Source organism: Leptonychotes weddellii, chromosome 2 (genome assembly GCF_054177405.1).
Source record: "Leptonychotes weddellii isolate Sample4059 chromosome 2, ASM5417740v2, whole genome shotgun sequence".
NCBI classification, from domain to species: domain Eukaryota; kingdom Metazoa; phylum Chordata; class Mammalia; order Carnivora; family Phocidae; genus Leptonychotes; species Leptonychotes weddellii.
Genome location: NC_138370.1, coordinates 86,632,738 through 86,657,506, shown reverse-complemented (window position 1 = coordinate 86,657,506; position 24,769 = coordinate 86,632,738). Strand labels below are relative to the sequence as shown.

At 37.9% G+C, this 24,769-nt stretch overlaps 1 protein-coding gene across 1 annotated transcript; it reads right to left on the bottom strand.

Annotated features, from left to right (window-relative positions):
• Positions 1–15,066: 15,066 nt before the first annotated feature.
• IL21 (interleukin 21) lies at positions 15,067–22,200 on the bottom strand. Its single transcript, XM_006738171.2, has 5 exons — positions 21,913–22,200; positions 21,769–21,804; positions 17,293–17,448; positions 15,187–15,264; positions 15,067–15,090 (listed from the first exon to the last, which is right to left on the bottom strand). The coding sequence occupies exons 1-5, from the start codon at positions 22,078–22,080 to the stop codon at positions 15,067–15,069; spliced, it is 462 nt and encodes a 153-aa protein (XP_006738234.1). The 5' UTR covers positions 22,081–22,200.
• Between the last annotated feature and the right edge of the window lie 2,569 nt (positions 22,201–24,769).

The window sequence follows — 24,769 nt, the reverse complement described above, 5'->3', positions numbered from 1 at the left end:
AGCTTCCCCTACTTTCAGGATGAACTTCAAACTTCTTAATCCCAAAACCCTTTCCAATTTGGCCCCTACTTCCTTTTCCAGCCTTCTCTCTCTTCTAGCTCCTCCACCTAAAGGCACTGTGCCTTGTCACACTTCTGTGCCTTTCCACATGTCACACTTAGCTCCAATTATAGCTTTTATTTATTCCGGGAAGTTTGAATACAGTGAAATGCACAGATCTTAAATGTCTAATTCAAGGAGTTTTAATAAATTTATATACATTCATGTAATCACTACCCCAGTTGAGACAGAAAATTCCCTCTTGCTCCCTCCCAATCCACCTCTACCCCACTCCCCACTGCCGCATAGGTAACCATTCCTCTAATTTCTATCACCACAGATTAGTTTTTGCCTGTTCTTAAACTTTATATAAATGGAATCATATGGCATATACTCTTTTGTCCATATATATATATATATATCAGTCTATTTCTGGACTCTAGTCTATTCCTTTATCTATCTATCTTTATACCAATACCGTACTCTCTTAACTGTTATAACTATATGTAGGTCTTGAATTCAGATTATTCAGACCTTGAGCTTTGTTCCTTAAGACTATTTTGGCTAATCTAGGTATTTTGCATTTCTATATAAATTTTAGAATCAACTTGCTAACTTCTACCAAAAAAAATGTCTGTTGGGATTGTAAATGTGATTTACACTGAATTTATAGAATTTTGAATTGCACTGAATTTATAGAATTTTGAATTGAATTGAATTTTGGGGAAAATTGAGTCAGCAATACTCAGTCTTCCAATCCATGAACATAATATACTTCTCCATTTATTGAGATCTTTTCAAATTTCTCTCAGCAATGTTTTGTAGCTTTTATTTATTTTTTTAAATTTATTTATTTGTCAGAGAGAGAGAGAGAGCACAAGCAGGGAGAGTGGCAGACAGAGGGAGACTGAGCAAGGAGCCCAATGTGGGACTTGATCCCAAGACCCTGGGATCATGACCTGAACTGAGGGCAGACACCAAACTGACTGAGCCACCCAGGCGTGCCTGTTTTGTAGCTTTTAGAGGTTTTGCTTGTCTTTTGTGAAATAAATGCTAAGCATTTTCTAATTTTGATACTATTTTAATGAGATTAAAAATTTTTCATGTATGTTTTTGCTGTTGGTATATACAGAATTGATTTTGTGTATTGGCCTTATATATTGAGATTTTGATAAATTTATGTTATTGGCTATAGCAGTTTTTTAGATTTCATGGGGTTTTCTATATAATCATGTTATCTGTAAATAAAACAGTTTTGCTTTTTCTTTCCAATATTTGTACTTCCTGTGTCTTTTGTCACCTTATTACACTTTTTGGACTTCCAAAAACAGTTTCGAATAAAAGTGAGAGTAGACATCCTCGTCTTGCTCCTGATCTTAAATGTTAAGATTTTAATAGTTCACCATTAAGTTTGATGTTAGCAGTAGGTTTTTAAAAAATGCCTTTTATCAGACTAAGGAAGTTTTTTTTTCCTATTTTAGTTTGCAGAGATTTTTTGTTGTTGCAAAATCATGAATAGGTGTTAAATTTTATCAAATGCCTTTTCTGCATCCATTGAAGTAATAATTTGCTTTTTCTCTTTTATTCTATTAAATTGGTAGATTACATTAATTGATTTTTATACGTTAAACAATCCTTTCATTCTTTGAATGAATTACAGTTGGTCATGATGTAATAAATTTTTATGTGTTTCTGGATAAAATGTGACAATTTTAAACCATTTTTTGTATCTATGTTTATGAAGGTTATTGGTCTGTAATTTTTCTTTTTTCAAAAGATTTCTCTCAGTGGAACCTGGGTGGCTCAGTCAGTTAAGTGTCTGCCTTCAACTCAGGTCATGATCCCAGGGTCCTGGGATTGAGCCCCATGTCAGGCTCCCTGCTCAGCAGGGAGTCTGCTTCTCCATCTGTCTCGCTCTCCCCTGCCTCTCTCCCCAGCTTGTGCTCTCTCTCTCTCACTCACTCTCTCTCTCAAATAAATAAATAAAATCTTAAAAAAAAAAAGATTTATCTCAGATTTTGGTGTCAGAATGCTGGCCTCATAAAATGAGTTTGGAAGTATTTCCTCATCCTCGGTTTTCTGAGAGTTTGTATAAACTTGACATAACTTCTTCCATAAATGATTGATAGAATTCCCTAGGAAAGCCATCTGGGCCTAGAGTGTTTTTGTGAGACATGTTTTCATTATGAATTTCATTTCTTTTTAAGATTTATTTATTTATTTGTGAGAGAGAGAGTTAGTGAGCAGTGGGAGGGACAGAGGGAGAGGGAGAGAATTCTCAATCAGACTCCCTGCTGAGTGGGGAACCTAACTCGGGCTCATCCCAGGACCCTGAGATCATGACCTGAGCCGAAATCAGGAGTCAGACACTTAACCATCTGAGCCACCCAGGCACCCCTGCATTCCATTTCTTTAATAGACATAGAGCTCTTCAAATATTCTATTGTTCCTTGTGTCCATTTTGGTAAATTTATATTTTAAGGAATTTTTCCATTTCATCTCATTTTTAAAATTTATTGATACAAAGTTTTAAAAATAGTATTCGTTTGTTATCATAATGTCTACAGAAGCTGTAGTAATGTCTTTTATTCATATTAGCTGTCCACATTTTCTTTTTTGTTCATCAGCCTTGCTAGTTTTTAAAGTGGAATCTTAATTAATTTTAGACCTTTTTGTTGTCTAATCTAAGTATATAATACTAAAAATTTCCTTCTACACACTGCTTTAGATACATCCCACAATTTTGATTTGTTGTGTTTTTATTATTAATTAAAAATATTTTCTAATACTTCTTATGATTTCTTCTTTGATTCATGAGTTATTTAGAAGTCTGTTACTTAGTTTCTAAATATTTAGGGTTTATTGGGATATGTCAGTAGTAATGACTTCTATTTTAATTTCATTGTGGTCTTTAAACACATTTATAGTAGTTGCTTTAAGGTTGTTGTCTGCTAATACCAATATTTGAATTATCCTGGAGTCTGTTTCTCTTGAGTACTTTTTCTCTTGACTATGAGAATATAGTCAAGGTAACATTTTCCTATTTTTTTGCATGTCTACTAATTTTTTATATTGATATTATGTATTATACATTGTAGAGACTCTGCAATCTGCTGTCTTTCTGTAGAGAATGTTGATATTTGTTATAACAGGCATTTATATTACTGGCTCATCACTTGAATTTATGGAGGCTTGATTTTTACATTTTGCTAAGGTAAGTTTCTTTTAGTTCAGTCTGGTCCATGGCCCTCCTCACTCTTGCAGAAGGGAATAGAGATAAATAATATTCAGTCCAGCCTAAACAGGTTTCCCAACTAGCACTATGGAGCTGCAGTGGATTCCAGATCAGAGAAAAAAATGGAGAGTAAGTAATTTAAAGTGCTGGGATTGAGAAGTCTATGAATTTAAAGCTCTTCCAGTCACAGTGACAGAAATACAACTGAAACTAGATTAAATATAAAAGATTTATTGGCTCACATAGTTAGGTTTAATGGTGAACCTTCAGGCACAATCTGTCTCCCTGTCTCTCACTTCGCTTCTCCGTGCTCAGAAAGCACTCTGCAAAGAGTGGCAAAGCTGACCACTGGCAGCTCCAGCCTGAATCCCATCAGCTTAGTAGCCCCTGTAGGAGGAGAACATTTCGTTCTAAATAATTACAACAAAAGTCACAGGAAGGCTTCTCCAGGCTCTGGCTTATGTTCTGTTCTCACCCCTGGAGCTGGAGAGGGGGTGAGACTAGCCCCAAATGACAACAAGGTTGAGAGTTGGTCAAGGAAGGATTCCCAAAGAAAAAAGGGGGGTTTTAATACCAGAGGAGGCAGAATAGATGCCAGAGGGACAAAAACAAAGGGTTTGGGTTCTTTGTTGGTTTGTGTGTTGCTCCTCAATAGGGAAGAAAGAAGTTTTGGCATTAAAAGTAGAAGCAATAGGGGCACCTGGGTGGCTCAGTCATTAAGTGTCTGCCTTTAGCTCAGGTCATGATCTCAGGGTCCTGGGATTGAGCCCCGCATCGGACTCCCTGCTCTGTGGGAAGCCTGCTTTTCCCTCTCTTTCTCCCCCTGCTTGTGCTCCCTCTCTCGCTGTGTCTCTCTCTGTCAAGTAAATAAATAAAATCTTAAAAAAAAAAAAAAGTAGAAGCAATAGAGGCCAGCATATCTGAACCATTATTAGTCTAGACCTGATGAGGAGGGCAGAAATAGGAGATGAGAGAAGCAAAATGATACAGAATTGGTTAAAACACTAAGACTATATTGAGGAGAGTTGTGTTATGCAGAAAATAAACTTTTGGAGGGGAGGGGACATGAACAGAAGCAGCTGAAAAAATGATTTAATTGACGTGTTTAATTAAAGTGCTGCAACTTCAAATCTTTCTTCTGTGGCAACCACTGGGAGCATTTATTTTATTTATTAGGAAACTGCATATTTTTTAAAGATTTTGTTTATTTGTTTGAGAGAGACAGAGAGAGAACGAGTGGTGGGGAGGGGCAGAGGGGAAGAGAGAGAGCGCGTGAGAGAGAAGCAGACTCCCTGCTGAGCAGGAAGCCTGATGCAGGACTCAATCCCAAGACCCAGAGATCATGACCTGAACCGAAGGCAGATGCTTAACCAACTGAGCCACCCAGGCACCCCAGGAAACTGCATATTAAAATACAGTTCAATAAGGCCCAGGTGAGTTCTGTAGGTCCAGAGAGAAGTGGTTTTCATGGTCCTGAAGCTCCTTTTAGAAATTATCTCAGTACTGAAAATTTTCATAAAGTTCAGGACTGAAAGAGCTGAGGAAATCTTTTGGAGTTGATACCATTTGCTTTTCACAAGGTCCTGACATTTTAGAATTTGGGTGTCTGTGTGTATTTGCATTGTTTCAATAGGTGGCAGCATGTCCTCTTCTTTAAAAGTTATCTTTTTAAAAGGACATCCTCAGTGAAATGCTTCTGTTGGGAAAATTAAGAGGTACTACTGATAATATCGGCAAAAAGTAAATTCTCCCTGTGACCCACCATGAATATGCCCGTGGTCACAAGTCATTCAACAGGTTTTGATCCCACAGTAATAGCTTTAGAACAAATGTTGTAGCATGATACTTATACTTCAAGTTCTGCTATTTCGTTCTCTCCTCATCAGTGACTTAGCATACTGGAAAAACTCTGCCCGACAACACTGAACACTTACCCACCCACCATGTCGTGGATGATTCTGTTTCCATCCTGGCCACACCCTTCCCTTTTGCACCCTCCTCAGACTGACCAGCTCCAAACTTTTCTTTTTTCAAGATTGATTTATCTATCAACGTATATAAATGTTTTAATTCCATTTACAATGGCATTTCTCTCAAAGGACCCTCCAAGAAATAGTTGGTTCCAAGTCCAAAAAAAAAAAAAAAGGGAGTGGGGAGGCTTACTAGAAGCTCGGAATCCATCAACTGCCCTGTATTCTAAGACTATAAATATCTTAACAGGGAAAATCTCTTCTGTTTGCAGCATGAGACTGATGGCTGCCCTTAAGTAGGGGTGGTAATGAGGGAAACAGTTCCTGCTGGTATTCAGGACGTGGGGTGCACATCAGTGGTGTCGTATTCTTGTCCTTGAGTACTCACTCTTTGGGCTAAAATACATTTCTCTACAAAACGGGGCTCCTTTAGGTTAAGTGGGCTTTTGAAAATAAAATTGTGGCCCCCAAAAAGAAATAACCTATATAAAATATATACATAATAAATATATACATAATTCTATATAATTAAATATGAACAAATATATCCCAACTTTCCTAAAACTACCTCTGTTTTGTCAATAAAATTAATTTTTGCCCTAAGTCTGAGAAAATAAACTTTTAAAAGAAAAAAAAAATCATTCTTCCTGTAGTAGACAGAGCTGGTGCCTGCCCAGATGCCCTTGGATCCTTTCCATCAGCTCTTTGTACCCATCCCATCTGTGTGCTTTGATGGCAGCTTGTACTGGGGACACTCAGAGGATGGCCCTTGGGCACTGGAGCAGCCTCACTTCTGTACTGAAGTTCCACAGACAAACAGAGTAGTTGTGGGAATACAAAAGCCCAGTTCCTTTGTCTCCAGGCAGAACTAACAACTCTGAGGTGTAATCCAGGCTCCAGTGCACCTTGCAGAATCAGGTAGAATCTGAGAATTCACTTGAATTTATCCCCAGGCCTGGATTTCCCCTTTCCCAATCCTGCCTTCCACACTCCCTTTTCTGGTTTCTCTGGGAGCATTTCCTTAGTAAGCCGCTTGCACCAGAATCCTTGACTCAGGCTCTCCTTCTGGGAAAACCTGACCACTGACCAAGGATATTTACTGTTGTTTCGTTTCATTTTCTCCCTCCCCTCCCCTCCCTTCCCCTCCCCTCCCCTCCCCTCCCCTCCCCTCCTCTCTTCCCTTTCTTTCTCTCCCTTGTAAGTTATATTTGGGAAATTGTTTGAATTAAGATTATAGAGGGAAGACACACAGCAACACAAACTTTTCTTCTCCAAATCAACCATCTCTCAGCCTAATAGGAAGACTTAACATGATCAGAGCCATTTTAAAAATATAATTTTTAAAATGTTATTTTTGACTAAGTTACCACAACCTACAATCTTCCTTTGTAGAACTGCTTAGTTTTTCCCTCCCTCACTTCCTTCCTTCCTTCCTTCCCTCCTTCCTCCTTCCCTCCCTGTTATCACTTAGCCAACTTTTCTCTCTCCACAGCCTTCTCCAAGTTTTGTATTTCTGTAAGTGCCATGTATTGTTCATCTGAAAGAGAATTTTTCTAAAACATCTTTTCTATCATTTATTTTCAAAAATTGAATTTTAATTTTATTGAATTATAACATACGTAGAGAAAATGGTATAAATCATAAGTGTACAGCTCAATAAATACCTCCCCCTGGGTCAAGAAATACAGCATTACTAGTACCCCAGAAGTACCCCTTTATCAATTACTACCTTATTCTCCTCCCCAAGGATTACCACCAATGATCTTCTAATACTATTTATTAGTTTTGCCTGTTTTGAAACTTTATATAAATGGAATCATAAAATATGTATTTTTTGTCTAGCATTTTTGGTTAAACATTTGTGTTTCTTTTTTACAAATTTTTATTTTAATTCAATTTAGTTAACACATAGTGTCTTATTAGTTTCAGGCATAGTATTTAGTGATTCATCAGTTGCATATAACACCCAGTACTTCTTACATCAAGTGCCCTCCTTTATGCCCATCACTCAGTTACCCCATCCCCGGACCCCCTTCTCCTCCAGCAACCCTCAGTTTATTTCCTATAGTTAAGAGTCTCTTATGGTTTCCCTCCCTCTCTGTTTTTATCTTATTTTGTTTATGTTTCTGAGATTCAGCCATATAGCTACTATTCATTTTCTTATTGCTATGTTGAATCCTATTATACGATTATTCCATAATCTATTATTCATCTTTTAAACAAATAATTAATCCCATTTAAAGTATCTCCAAAATTGTCTTTCTGTTATAAAGAGTAAGCTCATCTTTTGGGTGCTGTCTTTGCTGTTAGAGCCTCAAAGAGAATTAAATTGTTGCAAAAAGATAATGCTCTAGAAGATGTACATTAATGTACTCATAATTTTGTAGCATATATCATCTCTCCCTCCTAGCCATAATGAGTCAGCATTGCTTTGATTCATTCTGTGGTTCTCAGCCCTGACTACACACTAGAATCACCTCAAGAATTTTAAAAAATATTAATGATGAGGCCCTCAGACATTCTAATTTTATTTTAATTAAATACCCAGTAGTATATTTTTTTGGTATAAGCTCTAAAGATGACTATAATGCATGCCAGGACCAAAAACCACTTGCTAATTTATTGACATTTGTTAGATGATTCATTTGAACTAACTCTGTTTCAACACTATACCTCCAAAAGAATTCTCTTTCATGTGACTGCTGCTCACCTTTGTAGTATTCCTCACTTAAATTCACTGGAAGTAACAAAAGATTCCACTGGATATAGGTTTTCATTCTACTTAAAACTAATCTCCTCAAGGGCTACTGGGTAGCTCAGTCAGTTGGGCGTCCCACTCTTGGTTTTGGCTCAGGTCATGATCTCATGGGTCTTGAGATCAAGCCCTTCGTCGGGCTCCACACTCAGGAGGGAGTCTTCTTGAGGATTCTCTCTCTCTGCCCCTCCCCCACTCTCTTTTTTTCCTCTCTCTCTCAAAAAATAAATAAATCTTTTAAAAAACTGTTTTTCTCCTCATCTGCCCCACACATGCCCCCCACCCATCCCCTTTCTCTGCTTTTCTTTCTCCAGAGGACTTTATTATCTCATTCAGAATGAATAAATAAAGGAAAACTAAAAAAAATAAAAGTGAAAAAAATAAAATAATTTGTACCATACAAGAAACTTTCTTGAAAATAATATTTTATTATGAATAAAGGTAGAAAAAGACATTTTTAGAGACTCACAAGTGGTTGTATGGATGCTTTGAATTTTCTATTTTTATAAAGGGAGAAGGAATATCATTTGGAAAATATAGAAGAGGTGTGGTCACATTCGATAAGAGGATGGGGATAAATTTTCAGAAGATACAAAGTACCCAGAGGTCAGGGAGAAGCTATAAAAGAAAAAATTCAGTAGTAACTGACTTGCATCATAAAGAAAAAGCAAACTATGTGTTGGGAATTAAAACCCTATGGGAGAACTCCAGTGCCAGCTATTGTAGAACCCACCAATTCTTTCTGCTAATTTTTCGTGATCTCATTCTATGTTCAAGGCATTGTTTTAGGTGCCAGTTATGTAACAGTGAACAAAACAAAAATCTCTGCCCATATTGAGCTAACATTCTGGTGGGAGACAGTGACAATAAACACATAAATTATTAAAATATATATGTTGAGGATGGTAAGTGCTATAGAGAAAAATAAAGCAGTGGCATTTAGGAGAGTTGCAATTTAAAAGAGAATGGAACTACCTGATAGTAGTCAGAGAAGACCTGGTTGAGGAAGGACATGAAGGAGGGGAGGGAATGGACCATGCAGACATTTGGCAGGAGAGCATTCCAAACAGAGGAAACAAAAAATGCAACTGCTATAGGTGGGAGGGTTCTTGGAGTGTTGGAGACAGGAAAGAGTGCCAGTGTGGCTTGAGTTGAATAAGAAGAGTGAAAATGAGGTTAGAGAGGTGAGAGGTTGAGGGGACATGACCATGTAGCCCTTGTTGTAGGACTCAGGCTTTATCCTGAATGAGGCGGGAGCCATTATAAGGTTTTGGGCTAAGGGTGACATATTCTGGTGTTTTAAAAGATCATTCAAGTTGCTTGTTGCAAATAGATTTTGGTGAGGTACAAGAACAAAATCAGGAAAACTATTTAGGAAAGTATTACAATCATCTAAGTGAGAGATTGTGGTGGTATTAAACAAAGTGGAATCTGGAGATAGTGACAGGTGGTTGGCTTCTAGAGATACTTTGAAAACAGAGTTGACTGGCTTTACTGATAATCGGATTCAATCGGTAAGAGAAAGAGATGTCAAGGAAAATTTCAATGCATAATTGTGCATTTTGTATTTGGTTCAGTTCAATTTTGTAAACATTTGTTTCTTACTATATGTTATCTACTATATATAAGGCACTGTGCTAGCAAGATGCAGTTCCTTCTACCAAGGAGGCTTATGTTCTGGAAAGGGAGAGATGTATCTATCATTCAATAAATGTGTGTATACCACATTAAAACTAATAACCAAAATATGATCAAATCTAAAAGTGGGAAGAGATTAACACTGTCACAGAGATAAAGTAAGATGGTGATGGAAATCCTTCTGGAGGAAGTGATGACTAAGTTGAATATTGACAGATGCATGAGGATTTTTCTGGGTGTTGAGGAGTGATATTCCAGGGAGAGGACACTGCAAGTGCAAAGAAACCGAAGAATAAAACAACATGACATGTCCAGAGAAGTAGAAGCAGATTGGACTGGCTGGAATTTTGAAGTTCAAGGTGAAGAGAGCCTGGAAGCTGAGTGGAGCAGATGAAAAAGGGTCTTACATGCCTAGCTTTAGGCCTGGGCTTTACTCCAGAGAAGAACCAGTGAAGGGCTTTAAATAAGGAGAAACTGTGATTAATCAGAGTTACATTTTTTTTTAAAGACTTTATTTATTTATCTGACAGAGACACAGTGAGAGAGGGAACACAAGCAGAGGGAGTGGGAGAGGGAGAAGGAGGTTTCCCGCTGAGCAGGAGCAGGGAGCCCAATGCAGGGATTGATCCCAGGACCCTGGGATCATGACCTGAGCCGAAGGCAGACGCTTAACCAACTGAGCCACCCAGGCACCCCCAGAGTTACATTTTATAAGATATTCCTGTGACCATGCAGAGATAGATTGGAAAGACAAGAAGGCAAGAGGCCAGAAACTCAATCAAAAGTTATAACCATTGCTGAAAGCCTGCATTAAGATAATGGCAGAGGGAGTAGAAAAGAAAGGATGTACTTAAGAGATAGAAATACCAGGGCCCAATGACCAATTTGTTATAATGAATGAGAGAGAAGGCAGAGTCTGGGAGGCTGCAGATACATTCCCATTAAGATTAGGGAACACTGAAAAATAGGGGAGGTTATGGAAGTGGGAAACAGTGATGAGATTAATTTTGGCATGTTGAGATGAAGGGCCTGGAGGATAAAGATGGAAATTTTCAGGGAGAAGTTGGATATAGGGGCCTGGGAATCAGCAGAGAGATCTGGCCTTTACCTATAGATTTGTGGGTCAACAACATAGAGAGGGTTTTTTAAAACACCAAGAACCCATTGGACTATTGAGGGAAGAGGTTTAAAGTGAAAAGGTGACCAGGACAGAATCCTTAGGAGTATCAACTTCTAACGGGAGGATACAGGAAAGCAAACCAACAACTGACATTGAGAATGTGTGGTAAGAGAGGTAAGACAAGAACCAGGAGAAGGAGGGCCCTTCAGAGTCAAAGAAGGAAAAGAGAGAAGGATTAAAGTTAGCAAAAGCCATGATAAAATCAAGTAAGATAAGGATTTAGACACATTTATGAGTTGGGTAATTTGAAGGTCATCATTGACCTGACAAAGGGCAATTTTGATACAGTGATAGGGTGTAGGATGTTAGAAATCAGATTATAGTGATTTAATGAATGAATGAATAGAAGTTGAGGGAGTATAGACACATGTAAAGACTACTCTTTCAATGAGCTTAACTGTGAATTCCAAATCTCTCCCTCCTCATGAGGTGAGGCTATTCCTGGACTAACCTGTGGACTAGAATAGGTGGAGGCAGATACTGAAAGCAGATGAGTGTTCAGAACTAGGCATGAAGTGGGAAAGTAACTCTAGTAAGCCAGGTAGGGAAGTTTGAAAGTATTCCCAAAGATGAGGGGCCAGATTTTTTTTTTTTTAAGATTTTATTTATTTATTTGACAGAGAGAGACACAGCAAGAGAGGGAACACAAGCAGGGGGAGTGGGAGAAGCAGGCTTCCCGCTGAGCAGGGAGCCCGATGTGGGCCTCCATCCCAGGACCTTTGGATCATGACCTGAGCCGAAGGCAGACGCTTAATGACTGAGCCACCCAGGAGCCCGAGGGGCCAGATCTTGTGTCTGAAGCTGGAATAGGAGACCAAGATTAAAACAGCTAGGGAGGGAGTTTGTAGGCAGCTACTTGAGAAGATTGCTGGGTCTGAAGTTCAAGGGACTGATCAGAGGCCTAAGCTCTGGGGGTGGGGTGGGGGGTGGGGGCAAAGGGGAATTAATAAACTGAGAGAATGGGGAGGGGCAAAGGCCTGGCTATTGTGATGGGATCTTGAGATGGATGTCTTGAGAACTAAGAGACTAGCAGGTGATGGCTCTGTATATGTAAGGATTTCACACAGAAAATAGTTCCAGGCAATAAAGTCTGGCACATGGCCATGAGAATGGGATGATGACAGGATAAAAGATGTAGGTGTTTGGAACTGAGGTAGTCAAGGTTCTGGGAAGTAGCAGTGTTGGTGGAATCTTCCCCATGGGCACTGAAGTTACCCAAGATGATGGCACAAGTTGAATTCAAGGGAAAGAACATGCCTAACTCCCCAGGAAAGATGAAGGAGTGACCAGGAGAGGACAATCAATAACAAGTAAGGCGACAGAAAAGCTAAATGGAATAAATGTCAAAGCAGGAAAGAGTTTTAAATGAGTGTACACACAATGGGCATTGGGAAGGATATCTTCAAGTCTTCCAGGACTTGCCATACATTTGGGAAAGTTGCAAAAGGAAGTGGTATCCTTAAGGCAGAGACAGAAGTGGAAGGTTCCATTTCAGTGAAGTATGTAAGGAGAGAAGATTGTCTTTGTAATATACGTATAAAAACAATATGCTCCCAGAAACTGAGGATCATCTTTTATTTTATGCTAAGGCTATTGAATTAAGGGTTTCCAGGGAATCACAAAGACAGTAATATGATTTAATATGATCAAGTCTTAAATAAGAAGCCATGAACATAAACATTTAAAACCAAATATATAATAAATAATTATTAAGTTATAAAGTACATAGTTTGCATTAAAACTAAATTCTCAGATGCAAATGTAAATACAACAGAGCAATAATATAGAATAATAATGCTACAATTTTATACAAGTGTCCAAAAAAGACACTTTCAGCTACAATAGTAAAAATCATGATTAATTTTCCCTGAATTTCCGTGACCTACTGCAATGTTCTTCTGTCTTTCTTTTCTTCCTTCCTTCCTTTTTTTTTGAACATCTCTTTTGTTCCTGCAGTGAGTGTTGCTACAAATGCTATTGAATATGATTGTATAACTGAACATTAGATTCAGTAAAAATTTTACTCAAAAGTATGGTCAGATGTTCCCATAAGAGTATCCAGAACTTTAGAAACTCATAAACACATAAAGCTCTAAAAAAAGACAGAATAGACCTTAGAGATTCAGTCCAACACCCTCATTCTACAGAGAAGGAAATGGAAACCCCCAAAATTTAAGCAAGTGACCATGATTTCACAGCCAGCAAAATTTCAGGCCTCCTGTATCACCATCCATAGGTGAAAGTAATGTTTATAGGTAAGCCTTATATCCCTTTTGAGGGCTAGGTAAGCCTTGAACACAGAGGAGTGAAGATGGAGCTGTTCAAGTTTTACTTCTTCATCTTGTTTATTCCAATGCAGTGCTTTTCTTGGGGTGTTGCTAGGATCTTTACCCGAGTCTTTAAACTCAGTTTTAGTGAAGGCTCTTAACCAACACCCCATTAAATTATTTTTACTTTTAAGGTAGAATCTCTGGTCAAAGGATTAGAACAGAGATTTTTAACAGTAAACACCAAAATAAATACATTATTTTAAATATAAAAATCACAGTGTCAAAGAAGTCAACAACTATAAAGCCAGAAACAAGAAATACAGACTTCACCCTTCCCTAGTCAACTTTGTGGCTGCTTTCTACTTTTATCCCAACAGTCTGGGCTAGTACCATTTGATACATAGGTAGGCTCTCCATGCATATTATCATCATTATTGTTTACATGACCCCTCTGTAATAACATTATTGTTTACATGATCCCTCTTTAATAACATTTTAAAAATTTTAAAACAGAATACCTTGTTTCTGATGATACAACATTTCATTGAGAGTTGATGAAATCACTGATGGCTAATATATCTTCTAGAACTATAAATTTATCTGTACTTGTTTTTAAAATACTTTTAAGTAGATAATTTTCTCTTCTCAGAACATACAGTGTTTCCCATCCCATATCCTCTTGCACATTCACAGCCATTTTAACAATAAGAGATTCTCAAATAGCTTATAACGTTCTAGGAAAAATTTTATTTTTCTAGAGTTTTTAACTTCATATTTAAATAAACTCTGCTGGAGTTGATATGAAATGGCAGTTAGAGCAAGTTGCTTATTTTTACTATCCATGGTTGAAAAGATTGGAATGTTTAGGCAAAAGTCTGTTTTCTATGAGGAGAGGAGTCTTGGCCTCTTGATGTGTCTCCTGATTTTGATCTTATATAGGTGATTGAATTTGTCTTATGTAAAGTATGCAAGCACAAGGTGTCTGTCACTTTAAAAAGAAGAAAGAAAAGAAAGGAAGAATGAAAGGTGACAGACATTTGGAGTTACTAGCTCACTCCCATATAATGATTATAACAATTTGAGATGAGAGCTACAAGACTTTTTTTAATGTATTTTGTTCCAGAAGACCACCTGATGTATGTCCCTCTATAGGTTTTAATTGCCATTTCCACAAGCTTGAAATGTTAGCTTATAAGGGGACTTGAACTGGGAAAGTTACTATTAAACCCACTTAAAGAAAAAAAAAAAAGACTAACAAATGTATTCTATAAATACATTCATATCTATAGCATTTAAATATTTTTGATAAATCCCAATAAAGGAATAAGACTTTTTTGTAGCCATCTACTAAAACTGTCCCCTGGCACATAAATAAACTATATATTTATACATTAGACATTTTGAGATAAAAAGTAAACTCTTCAGATATACATTTTTAAACACTCAGTTTTCACTTCCTTAAAAGAATAAAGACCAATTTTTCATCTTGACTCTATGCTTCTATATTTCTCAGCTTGAATGAAGGTATATAACTTTTAAGTTATGATCATCAGAGATCTCATTCTTGTGGTAATCAAGATCAAGGTAAAGATAAGATCAATAAATTTTCAAATTACATTTTTGGTAAAAAATTTTAAGCTTCTCCCCCAATAAAGAAATGTCATAGTTGGGCAAAATAATATAAGGTAAAAACTTTAGAAACCATAGAAATCCATAACATAGGAAATCAAACTCTAATTGAGTAGAAAGCTTTTTCAAGTTGACTAAAACAGAGCATGTGATCAAACTTAAGTATTGCATTGTAATTGGGGGGAAATAATCCTGACTTTGAACACTTATCTGAGTCTTTTCCCCCATCACTAATATGTTGTACTCTTCCATTTAGAAACCAAGAAGTGAGTTTCACTACTGTGTTAGAGTATGTAATATAGTGTCCAGCTTCAAGTTAGATCCTCAGGAACCTTCATATCTCATGTGTTCTAGGAGAGATGCTGATGAATCATCTGTGGAAATAATATACCATGAGTAATATAAACATAAGAAGCAATCTGGATAGATAAATATGAAGTAGAAAATCAAATATAATTGCAGTTACATACCCTTTGGATGAGTGATTTCAGTCTTTCTAGGAATTCTTTGGGTGGTGTTTTCTCATAAGAATCACATGAGGGGCATGTCTAGAAATCAATGAAAGAGTAACATTCTCCTTTAAAACATTTTTTCTATTTAATAAAATGTTCAGTTAAAATTTATTTATTTTTAAAGATTTTATTTATTTATTTGACAGAGAGGTAGAGCCAGAGAGCACAAGTGGAGGGGATGGCAGAGGGAGAGGGAGAAGCAGGCTCCCCACTGAGCAGGGAGCCCGATGGAGGGCTCGATCGATCCCAGGACCCTGGGATCATGACCTGAGCTGAAGGCAGACGCTTAACCATCTAAGCCACCCAGGCACCCCCAAAAGTTTTTTTTTCCAATTAGAAATATAAATCATGTTTTCTGAAAAAAATTCAAGACGTGCATAAAATTGTTCAGGAAGAAACAATGGGAAAAATCACTTGTAATCCTATCCTCAGAGATAACCACTGCAATCTTTGGGTGTATATCCTTCCAGTAATGGCTTTTTCTTTGCATTTATGTTTTTTACACTGGAAGGTAATTTGCTTTATTTACACTCAACATGTCACAAGCATTTCCTACATGTTAAATATTCTTCAAAAATATGATACGTAATGGTTGCTTTGTATTCCAACATTGGATCAAACTATTATTATTTTTGGACACATAGGTTGTTCTAACTTTTCATTATTGAATACAATGCTGCAAGAACATTTCTGAATAATTTTTATATGCATCTTTATTTGATTTGATAAATTTCTAGAAGTAGAATTACTAAATTAAAGGAATAAAAATTTTTGTCTCTTGATGTATATTGTAAAAAAGGTTTACTTCTATTCCTGCAGGCCATTCTCACTATTGTTGGGTATTGTTAAAAATTTTAATTGGAAAGAAGTAGAATTTCTGAAACTTCCATTTATTATAGGGAGACTGAACAATTTTTTATATGTATATTGCCCACTTATATTTCTTTTAAAAAATTCTAGGTTTTTCTTCTTTATCCTTATTCTTTTTGAGAGCAAACACCAGGCCACTGCTTGGTATTCAGCATCTCTAAGTCAGTTTGATGCTGTGGTGAGAGCATTTGACTGAAAGGTAGGAGATACAAGTTCTAGTTCTCATTCTACCACTTAGTAATTGCAAGGCTTGGGACAAGTCACTTAACCTCTTTAGGTCTCATTTTCCCATCTACCAAATGAAGGCGCTTAACAAGAGAGTTCTAAGCTCAGTGCCAGCACTGCCATTTCCATGAGTCTTTGCTGTTGTGTTGCAAAGACGGGCTCAGCTCCTTTCTTTCTGAGAAAAGTTTTAGAGGGATACTCTTCACATTGCAACTTGGCTAAGCAATTAAAGGAAGTAAAAGTCATTTTGATAATGTCACTAAGATTTCATGTGAATCACATGTAAAATTCCTTGGAGGAGAGAGAACTGATTAAAAAGATATTTTAGAGTAATTTATCTTATGTGTTTATCCACTGGTTTTGATTGGTTCTTGAATTAGTCATGAGAGTATCAGCATTGCTTATGAGTTGGCATAAGAAGAGATATACAAGAGGGTATATCTAGTAGGACCTCCTAAAACCAGGGACTATTAAAATTCTCCAGTCAAATAATGAAGTCTATCTATTTAAATGTAATACTGACTATGATTGTACAGGGCAATAATATTTTTTAAGAGAAGAAGGCAAAGTGTGAGATTTTTCTTAGTCTTTTGTAGGCTCTCTTTTCTTGTGGGAAAACTGGGATCTAGGTCCTGTTAATAAGAATACAAGTTACATGTGGCCATATAAATGATAGAAAAATATTTAACTCCTAAGTCACAATTGAATTCTTCACCTTGGGAAGTTATATTAACTTATTCTAGCTGCCAGCGACTTTTAGCAAATTCTAAACAGACTTTCTGGGCACTTTCAAGTCTGTGGATTTGGAAGAGGTGACTCCACTTCTCAAAATACACCGGATATGATAACATGTAACTGGAAGGAAGGCACCGGAATCTCTGGCTACAAGTGTGTTTGTTTGTGTGTTATATCATGTAAGAGATATAGTTAGTAAGTACAAATAAGATAGATGACAAATGACAGTCTTACTGGTCTGTGTTTCTGTCTTCTGCCTGCATTTGTGGGAGGTAGTTTCCTCTTCAGCTGTTTAGTTAATACATTGATTATCTGTTCATTGCCTCCCGTATTTGCTGCCTTTAGTTGGGCCTTCTGAAAACATGAAAAAGCTGACCGCTCACAATGTCTCTGAAAGAGAAGTAATTTGTATAGATGTTAGCAAAACAAAAGTTATTCAGAAAGTAAAAATGACCTTCCCGATCCTCTTTTTCTACTTCTATTATGGTGTATTAGATCACATTTATTTCAGCAGATGGTGAGGAATGAGTTCATATCCTACTTAATCTTTGGGCTGAAGAGAAGAAGGCGCCTGCAATGCAAAATTTCACCCCATATTAGGGAAGAAAGAACATATCCCTGCCTCACAGGCAAGAGGGAGGAGTCTCACTTTTTCACAGCTCTTTATTCCTAATTCCATTTGAAGTCTGGGTGGCAGGCAGGATCTTTGTGTTTTGTGAGGGAGAGTGGGCTTGGTTTTAAAACAAATTTTCTAAAAGTGACACTGTGACTGGTTGCAGCTTTGGGTGAGATATGCTGTAATCCAATTAACAATCTCTTTTATTTGTTTTTTTGTTTCTCTCTACAGTGTACATGGGAGCATCTAACAGTGACATTGAGCAGCATCTTATCTTGTACAACACCTGGCATCATGTCTTCTTGCTGGCAAATGCTTAATAAATAGGTGTGGAGTTGACAAATGAAGTAAATGAGTGAAAACCCCTACTTTGGGAAAAGGAAGTGGCTACCTACCTCTGATGGCATATTCCACATCTAAGATCCAATACACCTGCGATAGACTACACATGACTCTTCTAAAATCCTATTCACACTCTTAAGTCAGTTAGGATAGGATTCTTCCTGAATCAAGCAGTCAAGGAACAGAATTTGAGACTTGCCCAGCCAATGGGAGGGAAGACCGTTCCTTAGAAACTAAGGGTAGTGTCTCAAAGAAGGGAGAAGTGGACAGAACAAGGATCAAAACCTTGTCTCTTGGTTTAGTCAAATAACTACTGAGTAGTGAATAAGTCAAAAATCTTAAAAACCGAACTAAAAAGAAAATGGAATTTATTGGAAGAACAAAATTTTAAACTGACTCGTTGAAAACATTTTAATGCTGATCTAAGAGCTTGTATCCAAGTTTCTTTTTTCTTTCAGCAAATGTGTGTATGATTAGGCTCTTCAACCCCTAGCCCACCCCACCCTAGTTGCTGTGGCTTCATTTCCCTAATGCGTATGGAAGTCACTGCCATATAACCAGAAACCTCAATTTCTCTCAGTCCCTGCAAGGGCAGTTCGATATATAACACAATTACCTGAGTCTTCTCATGGACAATCAGCTGAAAATAGCATCTGGCCTGCTTTGCATTTTCCGACCCATATGCTTACCCATTAATACCATGCATCTTTAAGACACAACCTCATCAGGTTTGCTTTGCATACATAGCCACAAGCCGAGAACCAGCTTATCTGGTTTCCTTATATCAGAGCAGCTTGCCTCTCGCATAAGGGCAAGGTATCCTTTCCATATGTTTGCCAAAATGCTTATTTAATAGAAACTATTTATAGATGTTAATTATAGCACTTTTTTTTCCTTGAAAACCACATGTTCATGTTTGTTGAAGTTTTTTTCTTTTCTCTTCTTTTTGACCACAACCGGCTTAACTTACTGGAAAAAAATAATATTCATATTTAAAGAGGTAAATTTTCCAGCTGAAACTGAAAACACTAACTGCTTCATCCGTGATGATCTGAGAAACCAGCATTTCTCACAGAAGCCCATTTTGCTGAGTTAACATTTACATGTGTATGTTGAAAGAAAGTTATGTTCCAAAGAAGTATAGGGGCCCTACCAAATGAACTCCCTTGATATTGCCAGGAATGGTCAAGATCCGTGATGAGTTCACACCTGAGAAAGCTTTTCTGAAAGCCCCTGAATGGCCTCTGGACACTGATGCCCATATCGACCGGCTGTGCTGTCTCTCCTGCCCTTCCTTGTTCACCTGTGTCAGCAAACAGTGGTATGTTGCTTTGTGCTCTCTGCAAGCAGCAGAGCCGTCCCTGGGGATGTGCGGTCCAGGACAAATAGCTGCTGGATTTGGCTTCAGATACACATCAAAGGCAGCCTCAAGGAGGAAAAGAAGTGGAAGAGCTGTCCTGCTAACTGCCTTAAGGATGAACCAAGAAGGGGCGTGAAGAGATTAATCTTGCTTCAGGCAGCCTCGGGTGCCCTGTCACGGGATGAACCCAAATTCATGCAGAGCACCACCATCTGGGAGTGTAACAATTACTTTCCTTTGCTGTGCCTCGGTGGCAGCAAACTATGAGGGCAAGGCTTTGACTCCTTCATCCTTGAACACATGATAACACGAAGAGTTTTGTGTCCCACACTAGTATTGCAGAATAGAGGGAGAAGTACGGAAGTCAAAAGCAAGAGTAACAAACCAAGAGAACAGACAAGTGCTGCTTTTGCAAGGGAGCACATTTGGCTTTGTTGTTTTGCAATTGAGTGTTTGAAAATATTTACCTCCGTATAGCTTTTTTTAACACCCCTCACAGAAAGGCCTTGGCCACTCACACTAGGAAGTCTTGGGTGAGATTACCTTTGTCCCACACACAAGCCAGGCTTATATCAGGGTTTCTCAATAACACACTATTAACATTTTGGGCTAGATAATTCTTTGTTGTTAGGACTGTCCTGTGCATTCTAAAATGTTTAGTAGCATCTCTGGACTCTACTAGATGCCAATAGAAACCACTCCCGTACGCACAACTGTGACAACCAAAAATTTCTCCAGACAATGTCAGATGTTCTCAGGGGGCAAAAGCATTACCAGTTGAGGACCACTGGTTATGTAATTAGAAATAAAGAGAATGATGCCTGGCAAGGCCAATTAGGGATCGGAGATAATCACTATGTATCAAGATTTACATGCAACATGTAAGTGAATTTATTTTCCTTAAACTTTTTAATCTTTTCAAATCTCTTATAGACCCTGCTTTGATGCTAGCCCTGGAAAACTTGGTAGAAAGCTACCGTGGCCTTGAACTATTTTCTTTCTTCCTAAGTTTGCCTGCCAGCATAGCTTAAAGATCTTAGTTACACCATTTCTCACTTGTATCATAACTAGCATTGTTGGATAAGATTGTCGGATAGATACAGTGTCACTGAGACAAAATCTTCACATTATGATGTAAGATAAAAAAAAAAAAAAATCTCTATCTCCAGCAAAGCATAGATACCTAACAAAGGAAGTATCCACTGGATCAACTCAAGTTAGAAAATGGGAAATCTTCCTTATTTCTCATTTTGCAAGTTACAGACAGAGCTGGTGCAAAAGGACTCTAAACACAACAGTTAAACAAAATACGTGAGATACTGAAAATGCATGTTTTGATAATTAGGTCATGATTAAGAAATATTCTCACTTATTGGAAAAGTCTTTCCAATAAGCTGAATGTGCTACTTTCATTTTAGATGCTGCTTATTAGAAAAGGACCTAGTAAATGAGAGTGGTTAGGTTCAGAGCTAGAGAGTGAATTTTAGAGAAAAGCAATAGTTGTGACTCATTCACTTTCTAAACTTTTACACATAGTCATTTACGATAATTGTTTTCTTTGCAATGTATCTTTATATGTCTCCCCCTTTGTAGTGTCCTAATTACTGGTAGCACTTTTATAGTAACTCTAATTTATGCAGTTAAAGGTCTGTGACAATGAAAATATTTCCCCAATTACATTTATCTCTTCAGGGTACCAGACGTGAAGACTAGAGCGAAGTTACTAAGGAAAAGATCAGCATGCAGCACTCTTGAACTATATCCTAGATGTTTTCTTCCTGGGACCTAATGGATTTGAATGGCTTAAGAGAATGGGATGAGTTTGTGAAAATAGTCCTTTTGAAAGACCTCTCCAAAGGCCAAAGACAAGACTCACTGAGGCCAAGGTATATGGGAATTATATTCTAAAGGACAGCCCTGATTTCGTTCATGCTGTGCCTGTAATCTATTCTTACTTTTTTCTTTCCTTCTCTTTCTTCCTTCCTTTCTTTTCTTTCTTTCTTGTCATTAAAAGGTGAATTCTGCTTCTTCTGGTCTGTATTTCTTAGCTAGATTTGCCAAGGGCTCTTAAAGGGTAATTAGTTGGTCATTGTTCAGAAACTGATCATAGTATAGTTTTGTTATTCTGTCGCAACAATACTACTTGGAAGTACTCTTAGAGATATTTGGAGATAAAAATATATTTTGTAAGGTAATGCAGTGTTCATTGGTTGGCTTGTTGGTAAATCAATGAGTGTTTGACCAAAATAGGAATAACTCTTTTACCAACTATTAAACTCCCAAACTCGCTGAAATTAAGTAGATTCCTAAATAATTATGCTAATGCCTTTCTTAGTTGGATTTTAAAACTTGTACCACATATATTTTCACAAATAAATTCAACTGGTCTTACCTTTACATCTTCTGGAGCTGGCAGAGATTCAGGGTCCTAGAGCAAAAGAAAGTTAGTTCTGGGTTATTTTTATAAGTCAAAAAGTTCCTTTTCTATTAATTGAAGAATATTATTTAAATTCTGCTGTGACAAGTATGGCCTTACCAAGTCATTCATATAGTTTTTCAGCTGATCAACAATATCTATAAGTTGACGCAATCTAATCAAGAGGAGATCTTGCTCTTGGAAGCTTGATTTATGGGCCACTGTCCCCAAGAAGATGACCATCAGGCAGATGACTATCTTCTCCATGTTGCCAGCACTAGATCTCATAAGTGCCAGTAGAGCAAGACCTTGGTCTCAGTTTTCACTGCAGTTTGACTGTGAACAGGTTGTCAGTAAAGCTACCTATTTATTCATCCTTCAGGGAGAGGTAAAGCCCTCCCATTGCAGCCTGGAAATCTTTGTAAAATGGATGAATGTGAGTAACTCTTTTTTCTTTTCCACTGGCTAGGTATACGTGTGCATGTGCTAATGCGTGGGGGCAGGGATTGATGGAGTCAACGAAATGTGCCCCATCTGCATCTTAGACAGGAAAAAGAGAAATGGGTGAATTCCAATTTTCAGCATGAATCAAGAAGTGTGCATGGTAAACAGTAGGTACTACAAAACTTCAGAGAAGTAAACAAAAACACTTTGATCTCTCTTTCTCTGCCTCCTTTAGCATCTTACCTGTTCCCTCTGACAGTCATAAGGGCACTTCAATAATGAGTAAAGTGGCAACATGTGCTTTCTTGCAGGACTTATTCTTAGTGTAGTAATGATGCCTTTTGACTGAAATCATCCAGTATTCCATCATAAAGGTAGGAGGGGAGCTACATTTTAGGAAAGTTTAAATATCGGGGGTATTTTCCAAACTAGCAAGAATATTTTAGGATTTTAATGAGGTTAAAGGGTTTAAAGTAGAATTTGCTTACAGTTCTTCCCAAGAACATCTTTAAAGAACATTAATCTTGGCTTCTAACGTTTTACTTAACAATGTGGTTTTTAAATATATCATAAATGATTCTAAGAGATGCTGAAGAACTTCATCTCACCTCCCAATCAGGATCTTACCCTACCTTCATTAAAAAAACAAAAAACACCTCTAATGTCCATCTCTTCTATATAATGCAACAATTAAATGAATGAAAGGTACTCATTCCTGTCCAAACCAAAAATTTTTTCAACAGCAAAATCAAAAATATCCATAAATGATTCTTTTTCTTTTGAGGTAGTGTTACTTATTTCTTTTAGATATTGATTCCTCTGGGGATGAGCAACACTATTCTAATTACGACCAGGTAGAGGTTATAAAAGACTCAAAGTCCAGAAGTGGTTTTATCGTCTTCCTCTCTGATGTTCTTCTGTCCCTGCCGCTCTACCCATTTGAGAAAGTTAAATATAGTATTCCAACCAGATGTAGTTTTGTACAGGCAATTAGATCTTACAAATTAGACTCTTGATTATAGGTTTTACTTATTCCTTTATTTTTCACCTATTTCATTGCATGCTTACAACCATACTTTATGCTAGACTGTTATGTACCCAAGGTAAATTAGAGTTTGTACTTTCTAAACTTCTACACATAGTCATTTATGATCATTGTTTTCTTTGCAGGTACTTGATTTGCTTGACTATAATTTTTTTATCACAGACTGTCTTATCCAAGGCTATTCAGGTTTGGTCTGACAGAGTAGATAAGAATTTTTACTGTACGATCAAGAGGTCCTCCCTATAATCATTAAATTCTATAGGGGAGGGTTCTAGGTAAACCTACGAAATACGGTGGACTAGGGGTTGCCACTTGGCACCTCGGCACTGCCTGCACAGTCTTTGTACACGCTTCCCTTATCTGCCTAAAGAGACGTGAGTCTCTTTGTAGACACTAACCACAGTGCTTAAGAATTCAATTTCTAAAGTAAAGTGCTTGAATTCAAACCCAGGCCTTAGCAATTAATAGCACATCTGACCCCAGGTATATGTTAACGCAAAAGGAATATAAGTACAGATCTAATCATAGGGTTGCGGTGAGGCTTAAGTAGACATTCCAAGTAATGGGGCTGAATACCGCACATGATAAAATCCCAGAAAGTCTGTGTGTTGATTATGGAGAAGGAAGAGCATGGCAGGTCAGTGGTCAGCCAAAACACACAGGTACGGCTGTGCTGATTGTAAAAAGATCAAAAGTCTTTCATACTGCTTAGAGAGAACCCCCTCTCTCAGCCCCGGCGTGCCTCGCCAAAGTCCCACGCATCCCAGTCCTTCTCTGAGACCTCCCAGCCCTCACTACTGTCCATCCACCAGTGTGTCAGGATCTCCAGGGTCCTGCTTCAGCATTATGACAAGACCTTTCTGAGAATCAGACACCCTGCCTTAAGTGGCGTATCAGTTGTAAAGCATTTTGAATATCACTGCTGGTGTGGTAGGCTAATCCCTGGAAACTGTGAATATGCTACCTTCACAAGTAACAAAAGGATAGTAGATGCAGATGCGATAAATTAAGGGTCTTGAGATGTGAGAGTAGCCCAGATTACCCAGGTGTGCCCAATATAATCACGGGGTTCCTCATAAGAGGAAGGCAAGCGTGTCAGAGTCAGAGATGTGAGAACAGAAGCAGAGGTCGGAGTTACAGGGGGCCAGAAGCCAGGGAATACAGGCAGCCTCTAGAAGCTGGGGAAGGCAAGGAACAATTCTCCGCTGGAGCCTCCAGGAGTGCAGTCCTGCCAACACCTTGACTTTAGCCCCCAAAAGCTCCATTTTAGACTTCAGACCTCCGGAACTGTGAAATAATAAATTTGTGTTGTTTTAAGCCACTGATTCTGTGGTAATTTGTTACAGCAGCAATAGAAAAGAAGTACAAGGGGGGGAAATCGGAGGGAGAGACGAACCATGAGAGACTGTGGACTCTGAGAAACAAACTGAGGGTTCTAGAGGGGAGGGGCGCGGGGGGATGGGTTAGCCTGGTGATGGGTATTCAAGA